The 12,222-nt window shown below is 38.1% G+C and overlaps 1 protein-coding gene across 2 annotated transcripts in view; it reads right to left on the reverse strand.

Annotated features, from left to right (window-relative positions):
• The window catches only part of ABL1 (ABL proto-oncogene 1, non-receptor tyrosine kinase), a 208,311-nt gene that overhangs the window by 40,537 nt on the left and 155,552 nt on the right, over window positions 1-12,222 (reverse strand). For both annotated transcript variants that reach the window (XM_043989353.1, XM_043989354.1), the window contains exons 3-4: window positions 11,673-11,968; window positions 2,263-2,535 (exon numbers count right to left, since the gene is read on the reverse strand). In XM_043989353.1, the coding sequence (XP_043845288.1) occupies window positions 2,263-2,535; window positions 11,673-11,968 (569 nt within the window). The remainder of the gene's footprint in view (window positions 1-2,262; window positions 2,536-11,672; window positions 11,969-12,222) is intronic.

Raw genomic sequence — 12,222 nt, forward strand, 5'->3', positions numbered from 1 at the left:
AGTGGTTGGATGTTTCTTCTTTTTTTCCCCACTTACTACGATAAGAACTGACTCCATTTTTCTCGGTAATTTGACATAACCACAGTTCAGCTAAAGGAATCAGAAAATAATGCTGGTCAACACTAGGGGACACTCTAGTCCCAAGTAAAGCCATACTATCAAGATTAAGAAATAGAAGGGACTTTAGAGTTCCATACTTTGAAGGAGTTAAGTTGGAAACTAAAAACCTTTCCTTGGGGGTCTCACTATGTCAAAGACCTTCAAAAGAAAGCATTAAGCTCTGGAAATCACAAATGCTGAGTATTCTAATAGGCTAAACTCACAGCCAGCAATAAAGTGTGAAGATCATTTCAGTCATAAAGTCTCTGGTTATCATAAGGCTTTAATATAATCTTGCCATGTCTCTAAGGGAAGAGAGGTAATATTTGGAGATACCTTATGCACCTCACTTTCAAAGAAGGTAACACAACTGGGATAACTCTTAAAGGATTCCAACTCAGAAAAGTTTCCTTCTTTGAAATCGCAAGAGTAAACAGCTACCTAACACCTGCATTCAACAGAAATTCATCACTTCCAAAGAACCTTTTCAAAAACTGAATGTCCCCAGTATCAACCGATAGCAGTGACAAAAGTAGCCAAGGGCACAATGACGATTCACCATGCTTATGGGGAACTCCTCAACCACCCATGAAGAGGAGAGAAAAGGAGCTGTGACCCCTTTGCCCTATGTGCTCTCTCATGTTTCCTCTGTACTCTATGTGTACTTGTGAGAGAATGTGTCACAGATTGTGGGGGGAATATTTTGTACCAACAGCTATTATTATACCACCTTAGTAAATACCTCTTTCTAAGAGTTACCTAAGGTTGGCTGACAGACACACAGCTGCCCAACCTTAAGCCCTGGTAAAACTCCATCCAAAGCCAACCTCTGTGGATAATGATAAACTACCTGAACTCATTCTTCAATGACTAACATACTTTCATCCAGTAAAATCCCCTCCATCCCAGTGATTCCAAACCTTGGCTTCCACTATTTAAACTCTATTCTCCAATCCCCACTGATCACCTTATTCCCATCTTCCTCAACCCAACTCCCAACTTCAAACCCCCAGTTTAAAGCTACCCCAACCCTTCCATTGAGCTCTCTGGAATGCCTGGTTCAAAGATAACAAATTTTAAACCTTTTCCTTTCTCATGCCATCCATCTTCTTGCAATTAACTGAAACCTGGCTCTATCCTGATGACATTGCTACCCGGTTAGCCTCTGACACTGAAACCACCCTGGTGCAGGTCCTCCTCATGTTATAGCTAAACTACTGCCAATTGGTCTTCTTGCCTTAAGTCTCCCCCCACTCTAATCCATCTTTTACTCAACTGTCAAATTCACCTTCCTAAAGTACAGGTCTAACTCTGTTATCTAACCCTGCCCCACCATTCAATAAACTATAGTAGTTCTCTATCACTCCCAGGATCAAATATAAAATCCTCTATTTGACCTTCAAAGTACTTCATAAGCTGACCCCCTCCTATCTCCAGTCTTTTCACACCTTATTCTCCTACATGTACTCTGCAATCCAGTGACACTGGCTTTCTTCCTGCTCCTCACACATGACAGCTCCCCACTCTGAGTGTTTTCACCAGCTGTCTCCCATGTCTGGAACACTTTCCTTCCTCATCTCTGCCTCCTGGCTTCTGTGGCTGCCTCCAACTCTTCACTCAAGGTTCACCTTCTGCAAGAAGCCTTTTCCAGTTCTTAATCTGAGTGCCTACCTTACAGACTACCTCCAGTTTTTCCTGTCTATAGCTTCTTTGTACATATTTGTTTGTATCTTGTTTCCCCCATTAGACTGTCAACTCCTTGAGAGCAGGGGATAATTTTTCCTTTTTTGCCTTTCTTTAAATCCCAGCACTTAGTACAATAACTAGAAACCCAGTAGGAACTAAGTGAATGCTAGTTTACTGACTGAAATGACAAATCCTATTATCCCCAAGAATCTTAGCCATTCTCACCTCTTCCCATGTGTGCCAACATATTAAAACTATGGAGAGTTCAGTCCTTACACAGAAATATAATAACGAGGACTGAAATGAACAAACTGGCACAGACTAACTCATAAGCTTGGACTTATTCACAGATGGCACAATTTCTGGCTATGTTGCTTTCCATTAGTTACTAAAGTAACTAACCACATTTAAGTTCCATACCATCAGCACCATAAGCATAAAACATACAGTAAGAGTATGCTGCACACAAGGACTTACCTTCAAGGTTTTTACAGCCACAGTGAGGCTGTATTTTTTCCATACACCTTCATACACTTCTCCATACTGCCCTCCTCCAAGTTTGTGCTTCATGGTAATGTCTGTCCGCTCAATCTCCCACTTATCGTAGTTAGGAGACACTCCATATATGGTGGGTTTGTTTCTCTTGGGAGCCGGGTAATGCAGAGTGGTAATCAATCCATCTGCCACTGTTGAATGGTGATGAACCAACTCTGCCAAAGTGTTAAAGCGGCTTTCTGAAGAGACGTATAGCTAAAGCAAACATAAAATGGCATTTTATTAGATAGTATAGACATAAGATGAAATAAATCAAGCAAGAAAGCCTTATTAAGCCTCAGTTTAATAAGCTGCCAAATAGAAAACTTACCTTTTCTTCTTAATGATCAGGCTGAGTGTGCACATGTCTATGTATGGTATCACTAGTCACCTCTTACCCCATTTCACATGCCAACCATACCTTCTCTACTAGAACTACCGTCATGGTCTCTTTCTCACTGGTTACTATGGACTAGAACCCTTGGTCCCTTGGCTCTGAGAGATGAGTTTTTGCCTTATCTTACTGGGGCCCAAGCTTCCAGGACACTTCCTGCCCCGCAAAGCTCTCTTCTACATGTTGTCTTTCTCTTATTGGAATATAAGTTCCTTAAGGTAAAGGACTCTTGCTTGCTTAGCACAGTGCCTGGTACATAGTTATTACTAATAAATGCTCACAATGAGTGCGCAGATAGGTGCATTTCTACTGAGGAATAGTGGAAAAGATATGGATATAAACTGCACAGGTTACAAAGTTTATAAGAGGAAGGTATTGATGGAGAATATACCCATAAATTAAATGAAAGATCCAAATAAAAAGGTATTGTTTTACCCTAAACAGTTCAAATTACATTATGGGTAACATAAAGTAGTCTTGCAAATATAAAATCCTCTCTTTGGTATTCAAAGCCCTTCATACCATACACCACTTCCATCCCCACCCCATGCCTCCCTTTCTATTCTTCTTATACCTCACATTCCCTTTATGTACTCTTCAATCCAGCGACATTGGCCTCCTTGCTGCTCCTCAAAAAAGACTCTTGATCACTAACTCCAGGCATTTTCAGTGGCCATTCCCCATGTCAAGAATATCCTCCCTCTTCAACTCTACCTTTTGGCTCCCCTGGCTTCCTTCAAGTCTCAACTAAAATCCCATCTTCTTCAAGAAGCCTTACCTTGTCCTTCTTAGTTCTAGTGCCTTCTCTCTATTGATTACTTCCAACTTATCTTTGTATCTACTTTGTATATAGTTATTTGCATATTGTCTGTCCCATTAGACTGTGAGTTCCTTGAGAACAAGGACTACATTTGACTTTTCTTTGTATCCTTGGCACATAGCAGGCTCTTTTTTTTTTCTTTTTCTTTTTCTTTTTGGTGAAGCAATTGGGGTTAAGTGACTTGCCCAGGGTCACACAGCTAGTAATTGTCAAGTGTCTGAGGCTGGATTTGAACTCAGGTCCTCCTGACTCCAGGGCTGGTGCTCTATCCACTGTGCCACCTAGCTGCCCCACATAGTAGGCTCTTAATAAACACTTACTAACAAATAGGTATCCCATCAGGTAGGAACATGGACTTGCAAGGAGAAACACAATCTACTGATTTGGAAAAAAAAATCTTATTTTTTCATTATATTTTTAAAAGGATTTGTTCCAAGGAAGCTCCAATAATAAGCTAGAAGTTATCAGGTACATGAGATCCTCTCTATGATTCATATTTTTTTGCTCTTTGGACCACACATCATTTTCCCAGGGTTCAAAAATCTCAGCTGTCTAACCCTCAAAAAATGAAGCAATAAGAAACAGGCTTGTCCAGGAATAGATCCGAGGTCTTACTAGTGGAGTCAGGGCTAAAGTGTCTCAATAAAGAAAGTGGGAGGAAAGAGGTAATATGTCTCTTTCAAATCAAGTTCATCATAGGAAAGCATAAAAATTTGTAAGACAAAAATAATATCACTTTCTTTATCTAGGACCTATAACATTACAAGACTGTTATAGTCAAAAATTCTCAATGAAGATTGGAAGGAAAGGGGGGAAAGAGGAGGAGGAAGGGAATGAAGAAAGAAAAGAGAAAGAATAGGAAGGAGAAGGAAGGAGGGAAGGAAGTAACAGAGGGGTCAAGAAAAAGCTATTATGTGAGTGTTGGTGGCTGTGTCTGTGTCTCTTTTAAAGGGGATAAAATATTGCTTCCTACTTTTTTAAAAAAAGGACTCTATTGGGGTAGCTAGGTGGCGCAGTGGATAGAGCACCGGCCCTGGAATCAGGAGTACCTGAGTTCAAATCCACCCTCAGACACTTAACACTTATTAGCTGTGTGACTCTGGGCAAGTCACTTAACCCTATTGCCTCACCAAAAAAAAAAAAAAAAAGGACTCTATTTTAAAATTCCTCATAACATGCATACAAGACCAGATATATACATCTAAGACTATATGCTTACTGATGATAACAACTAACTTTAAAATAAGTAGAAAGTGGTAAGACTTGTATGAAGTTCAAAAAGAAATAATGGCAAAATGTTCAAGCCAATCTAGACTTGAACCCACAAGAGGAAAGAAATTCATTATGTTCACAAGGGTAGTTTTATGGTTTTGCTCAGGTTACATTAATTACAAAAGATTTATATGGTAGGCTGTAGTGTTAAAAACCTTTGTGAATCAATCCATCTAATTCAATACCAAAAAATAAAGTTTTCAATCAGAAAGTGTGTTCTTGGAATGGAGACAGGAATAGATCACCAACAATTCCAGACATGGGTACACCATTCTAACATGCTATTTCTGTTCAATAATACTCTTTGAACTGCTTAGAAGGGGGAAGTATGGCCCAAGCATGTACCCTAGATCTCTTCAAAGCACATGAAGAGAAACCACAAAGTGAATTGTTCTAGAGATAACATGAGTCACACAAAAACACAGACATCCAGACCTGGCAACTTGGGGGAAAAAAACAACAAAAACCTGGTAAGTTGAATCTCTGAGATTTGTGGTTTGTATAACACATACAAATAAATGTGTGTGTGTGTGTGTGTGTGTAGTTATGTATAGAGTTCTCTTCCGTGTTAGGTACTAATAATACTAGCATGGTTTATATAGAAAATTATGTGGAAGATAAGGGACACTTAATAATCCCTTCCCTACTTCTCCCAGGAGAAGCCAATTGTGATCAAATTATTTCACTGAAGTACTAATAATAATGCTCCAGATCCTGCCTCTTCAGTTAGTTCATGTTGTAATTTTCAACATTATGGAAAAGAGGGAAGGATATACAAATTCTACAAGATGTTCCTTAGAATAAGCAAATCCCTAGTAATAAGCTACATGGAACCACAGGGGACAGAAGATGCATATGGCTGTTAGCATTGAGGCAGACTCACCTGGGAAGAATGCTCATTGCCCAGTTTCTCCTGGTTATACTATGAAACACAGAGTCTATAAACAAAAAGTTCCACCTGATCCCACAAGCTCACATTCCTTCTGCGGCACAAAATCCTTTTAATAGTTCTCCATAGCCCTTATTTATACAGATTTTGTTCTTGGACCTCTTTTCTTCCCTCATAGGCTACTTTGTTAAAGAGATTTCAGAATTATGGCAAGTTTCACAGAGAAGGTCAATTTTATCCTTTTCAATAATTAAATTTATAGTTCCTGTTATTTATTTCCTCTTCCACTATAAAATTTACATACTAAAACTCATTAAACATTAAAACTACTGTCTTATACTGAATATTCTGTTCATGGCTATTTCTTAATACTCTAGTCTGGTATCCTCCTTCCTCAGTTCAGTACTATGCTCTCTGGGGAAGAATTATGCTGATGAGCTGCAATCTGTATCAGGAATTCATGGCATGTTCAGAGAAAAGAATGAAATTAACAACTATGAATGGCCTGGTACTTTGGTTCTGAATATTTCATAAATACAGCACATTTCCAGAACTACCTCTTTCTAATCATCCCAGTAACCTGAAAGATCTCCTTGTCAAAAAAAAAAATAATTTAAGCCTATGCTTTATTGCGAATGACCAGACCCAAAGGCTTAACTGAGCTTAACTTGTGCAGCACTGGGCAAAACAGAATGCTGTCACACCTCTCTCATACAATGTTTACAGGCTGCTTTGCCCCAGAGTTGATGCTCCCCTGGGACCTTCTAATAGAGAAAGGCTCTAAGCCAATGATGTACTGGAGCCAACAGACAGATCTTAAGAATCAACTGTTAAATTTTCAGTTCAACCATTTACACCTCAGAAATTGGCAAAACTACAAATCAGGGCCAGAATTATTGTTTTGTTGATTATATAGATTTAAGAAAGTGATGGAGAAAATGTTAATAATGCAGATTAAACTTTAAAGTGTGTCATGTGTACATATTCCCCAGAGAGCCAGTTGTTAAAATTTACCAGCACACCAGTGCTATAAATCCAATTCTGACACTAACTTTCCAGACTTTTCTGCATGGGAAGATTCAATTGTACTTCAGCAAGCTCTGCTCAAGTCCTACCACAACTGCTAAGTCTTTTAAGGCAGGTAAAGGTTAGAAAACTTGAGAGATTACAGAATTGGTTCATCATTTTTGCCCACACTCTACTCTTATCAAACTGAGCATATGTGACTTATCATCAAAGTAATCCATAAAAATGAAATTATAATGAATACTGAACCTCTCTTCCTAGGAAAGAGTAATAAGAGGTCTAAATTAGCAGTACAAGGAAGTGCTGGCAACTTGAGAACTACAATGAACTTGAAGAAATGAAAATATAGCCTAGAGTAACTAATGAGCAAAGCAACCAAAACATAGACTTCAAGATCACTCTCATACCATGGTCCTAAACTCCGAAAATACCCTAAGAACTGTGATAAAATCCCAGTAATCCTTGTTATGAAAACTTAAGATATTTTAAAGCCAACCAGAAAATAATGATTGCTCAACTTGGTTAGAGAACAGGAGAATAAGAGCTTCTAATTCAAAACAACAAAAGCTTTCTGGAGTAGACTAGTGGCCCAGGTCTGGCAGCTTTGGGTCAGCTAGCTGGAAATGGTCATTTATAAACTCCTCTATGAAAGCCCAGGAACACAGAGACAGATGAGCCAAGAGGGTGGAGGCAAGAAGAAAAATCCTTAGGGGACTTATTTGCAAATCTCTTTTACTCCAATACATTTTTTAAAGATTACCTAATATGAAAATAAGAATAATTAAGCATAGTCGAACTCAGCCTACCCTTCCTAATCACCCTTAAAATTTCCCTTTGGAAGCTTACAGAAGACTGTATCAAAGTTCTGCTATGTTAGGCATACTTTTAATGCCAAGCAGCAGTTCCACACATTTTTGCAATACCTCTCCCTTCCTATGCTGTTTTCACTCAAGTCACAGGATATGATCCCACCAAAGCCATTCATCCCAGCTGTGGATATTAAATTCCTCAGATTGGCTGACTAATGACACTAAAGGCTGAGGTGTTTCCAGGTGCTCAGACAGATGAGGGAAGAAAGATCCTTATTCTGGGACAGGAGGGCAAAGATTAGTACCTAGAAATCCAATCTGTTACCCAGGGGTGAATGTAATCGGACAAAAGTAATCCCCTGTGAGGAGTCTGGAACAAAAGCAACCTGCTTGGAATATTATTGATTTTTATATGGTGGAGGCCTAGGAACAGAGCACCATCTTCTACAAGTTTCAGTCTCAGTCGCTTTTAAATTCTTTTTTCTCTGACCGACAGCTAATAGATAGTCAAAATAGGCGACAATTTTTTGAATCCATTCTTAACAATGCTAATCAAACATATTTGTGGGGGGGGGGGTTGTGGGGGGCACTATCTTTCCTAGTTAAAGACTAATAAATAAGCAAGCTTGTTTAGGAAAAACGCAAACTCATCACCTGGCCCTGAATGACTGTTGCCCAGGATAAATATTAGTAATGGGATCCATTCATTCAGCTTCAGAAAGTTACCCTGAGATGAATGGGATAGAACAACTCTCTTGGAACAGTAAACCCTATAAATGAATTGAATCTATTTCCCAAACCATCAACATGTCCAGGGGAGCACCTAGATAGAAAAACATAGCTCAGCACTTTTGAAAGTAATGAGCGAGGTCAACTAGGTGGCACAGTGGATAAAGCACTTGCCCTGGATTCAGGAGGATCTGAGTTCAAATCCAACCTCAGACACTTGGCACTTACTAGCTGTGTGACCCTGGACAAGTCACTTAACCCTCATTGCCCTAGGGGGGAAAAAAAAGGAAAAAAAAGAAAGTAATGAGCTATTATGTCTAGAGCCCTGTTATCTATTAACATTTACTGAGAGCCTAGGGCCCATAGGATTTACCTTTAATTGTATTAAATGTGGCCGATAACTAAAAAGAAAAGGAATTAACGAATTTGTGCATCAGGTACTTGTTTAAAAAAAAAAAAGTACTCCCGCTTAACATTTCAAATAGCAGACTCTGGAAAAAAAAAAGAAAATACTAGCTAGGTTAGACTAGGGAGATGATTTTTATGCCTTACCCACTAAGTTTTGAGGGTTCAATTATCCCATCAAGTTATCCAGGTCCAAATCCCTTACAAATAAACCATTGGGATAAAAATAAATATATAAAAGCAGGTCCAGAGCCCCAGCTGATAAGCCATGTATTTCAAGAATTATCTAAATTGGGGCGGCTAGGTGGCAAAGTGGATAAAGCACCGGCCCTGGATTCAGGAGTATCTGAGTTCAAATCCGGCCTCAGACACTTAACACTTACTAGCTGTATGACCCTGGGCAAGTCACTTAACCCCAATTGCCTCACTAAAAACAAACAAACAAGAATTATCTAAATGAACAAAAGTCCAATACAACAAAGCATTAGTATAGTTCTTTGGAACTATAATGAGATATGACTTCAACCAGCACTTTCATAAAAAATGATGAAAATTATTTTCCAATACATGAACTGGCAGTTTCCAAAGGAAGAAATACAAGCTGTCAACCACCATATGAAAAAAGAAATGTTCCAAATCACTAATAACTAGAAAAATACAAATTAAAGCAACTTCTGATATTCCACCTCAAACCCATTAGATTGGCAAAGTTGACAAAAAAAGAAAAATAACAAGTGCTAGAGGGATTGTGGGGGAAAAGGTACATTAATACATTATTTGTGGAGCTATGAATTGGTGTAGACATTCTAGAAAGTAATTCAGAACAATGCCCCCAAAGTTATTAAACTGAACATATCCTTTCGCCCAAATATGCCCCTACTAGACCTATTCCCTAAAAAAATCAAAGAGGAAAAAGATCCTTTTGTATAAAAATATTCATAAAAGCTTTTTTTTTGTAGTAGCAGAGAAATGGGAGCTAAGTGGGGTATCCTTCTATGTTATACAAATATAATGGATATAGCAGGGGTCAGCAAATCTGCATCACACTCTGTTTTTATATGGCATGAGAGCTAAGTTAAAAATGGGCCAAACCCTAGAATATAGTACTGCTCCATAAGAAACTATGAAATTGACAGTTTCAAAGATACCTGGGAAGACTTGAATGATGCGATGCAAAGTAAACTCAGCAGAGCCAGGACAATGATTTACATATAATAACATTATCAAGAAAAATGACTTTGAAGGACTTAAGAATTCTGACTAATGAATGATCAAACGTGATTCCAGAGAGCAGATGATGAAATCTGACAGAGAAGTGATGGACTAAAGATAAAGAATAAGTAAATTTTCAGAAACAATCAATGTAAAAATTTGTTTTGCTTGACTGTATATATTGGTCAGAAGGATTTTGTTTTTCTTTCCCCTTCCCCCATGGAATGGGGTTGGGGAGAGCAAAGGGGATTTAATGATAGGGTAGCAGAAAGGGGAACGGGAAAGAGATAAAGGGGAAAAGGAAAATGAAGATGAAAAGAAAGAGAAAAGAAGAAAAGAGAATCACTGGAGAATCTTTTTTTCCCCTCCTACAATGAGAAAAGAAGGAATGTCAGAAAGGTCAGAAAAGCCGATTAGCTTTGAAAGCTACAGATTATTGTGATTTTATACATATATATATATATTTTTTAAAGCAAGCTATATATAATAGAAACCTAGAGTTTCATGTATAATCTTTTTTTCTGTTCATGTATATGTATGTATGTATATACATACACACACACACATACATATATACACAGAGAGAAACATCTATCTATACATAAGATCATAGTTAACATTTATGTAGGGCCTACTATGTACCAGACATTGCACTAAGCACTTTTACAAATATCATTTCATTTGATCCTCACAACAATTCTACTAGGTAAAGGCTAAAATTATTCCCATTTTACAGTTGAGGAAACTGAGGCAAACAGGGATTAATAATTTGCACAGCGTCATACAACTAGTAAGTATATGAGGATAGATTTGTACTTAAGTTCTTCTTGACTCCAGCTGGCTCTATCAGCTATACCATCTAGCTGCCTACACACACACACACACACACACACACACACAAACACAATTTATCTATATAAATGTCCATTCTATTTGGTGTTTAAATTCAGACTAAAAATAAAAATTACTTGTTGAAAAGAATGGAAATTATTGCTACCATCCACAAAATGAAACTCCTGAGTGGACTCTGATGCATCATATATAAGGCAAAAAATAGAATTTCTCCAACTTAGAACTTTTAGACTACTCCTATCCTTCAGTATAGTGAACCTAATGTAAAGGGACCAAAAATTTAATCCCAAATCTGTTAAAAACTAGCTGTGTGACCTTAGGTTAGTCACTAACTTCTCTGGCCTTTGATTTCCTTACCTATAAACTGGGGTGGGAGGATGCCTATGTAAAATCTATGATATCTTTATAGCTATAGTATTAATAACTATAAATATTTATATGTATATATACATATATACTCATACACACATACATATCTTTAAAGTTTTCAAAGTACTTTAGAAAAAGTAAATTATTTTATCCTTACCACAGTAGGTTGCTGTCATTGTTCAATTGTTCAGTAGTGTCCAACTCTTTGTGATCCTGTGGACCACACTACACATGAGTTTTTTTTCATAAAGATACAGGAGCGATTTGCCATTTTCTTTTCCAGTGGGTTAAGGCAGTGGTTAAATGACTCACCCAGGGTCATACAGCTAGTAAGTGTCTGAGGCTGCATTTGAACTCACATCTTCCTGATCTTCCTGATTGTATAGAGGTCCAGTCCTCTATACAATGAGCCACATAGCTGCCTCCAAAAACACTAGGAGGTGGGTGCTATTACTATCCCCAGACAAAGGTAAAATAACTTGCCCAGAGTCACACAGTAAGTGTATGAGGCCAGATTTGAACTTATAACATTTTTTGTTCCTAGGGCTCCAAGTCAACCTTCTCTGGAAATCCTACCTTTCCATCAGATGCAGTGTTTATCCTGTAGTGGTACACCCTTCCCTCATATCTTAGTGAAATGGATCGCTGGCCTGGACTGCTCTCACTCTCTCGAACCAGAAAGCTTCCATTGATTCCACTGCTCAGCAGGTATTCAGCAGCATTTCGTGACACAGGCCCATGGTACCAGGAATGTTTCTCTAAACTGTTGACAGGGGTGATGTAGTTGCTTGGGACCCACCCCTGTCCATTCTTGGTTTGGGCTTCGCACCATTCTCCATTGTGATTATAGCCCAAGACACGGAGCTTTTCACCTTTAGAAGAAAACCAAGTTAGATATGTCACCTTCTCTGGGATTCCAGGTCAGCATGTTATTTCATATCTATTTAATCTTATATAATAACTACATTGGTGTCTTTAGATTCCTAAATATATAGTTTACTTTGGCAAAATCCATTCTTATATGCATATGTTCATGTGTATATGGAAATATGTATCTAGATACTATGGCTAATGTGGTCCATTCCTAATATTAGCCATTTATTGAAAATTATGCTTTTATCATAGA

The sequence above is a fragment of the Dromiciops gliroides genome, chromosome 2 (assembly GCF_019393635.1).
Source record: "Dromiciops gliroides isolate mDroGli1 chromosome 2, mDroGli1.pri, whole genome shotgun sequence".
Classification (NCBI taxonomy): domain Eukaryota; kingdom Metazoa; phylum Chordata; class Mammalia; order Microbiotheria; family Microbiotheriidae; genus Dromiciops; species Dromiciops gliroides.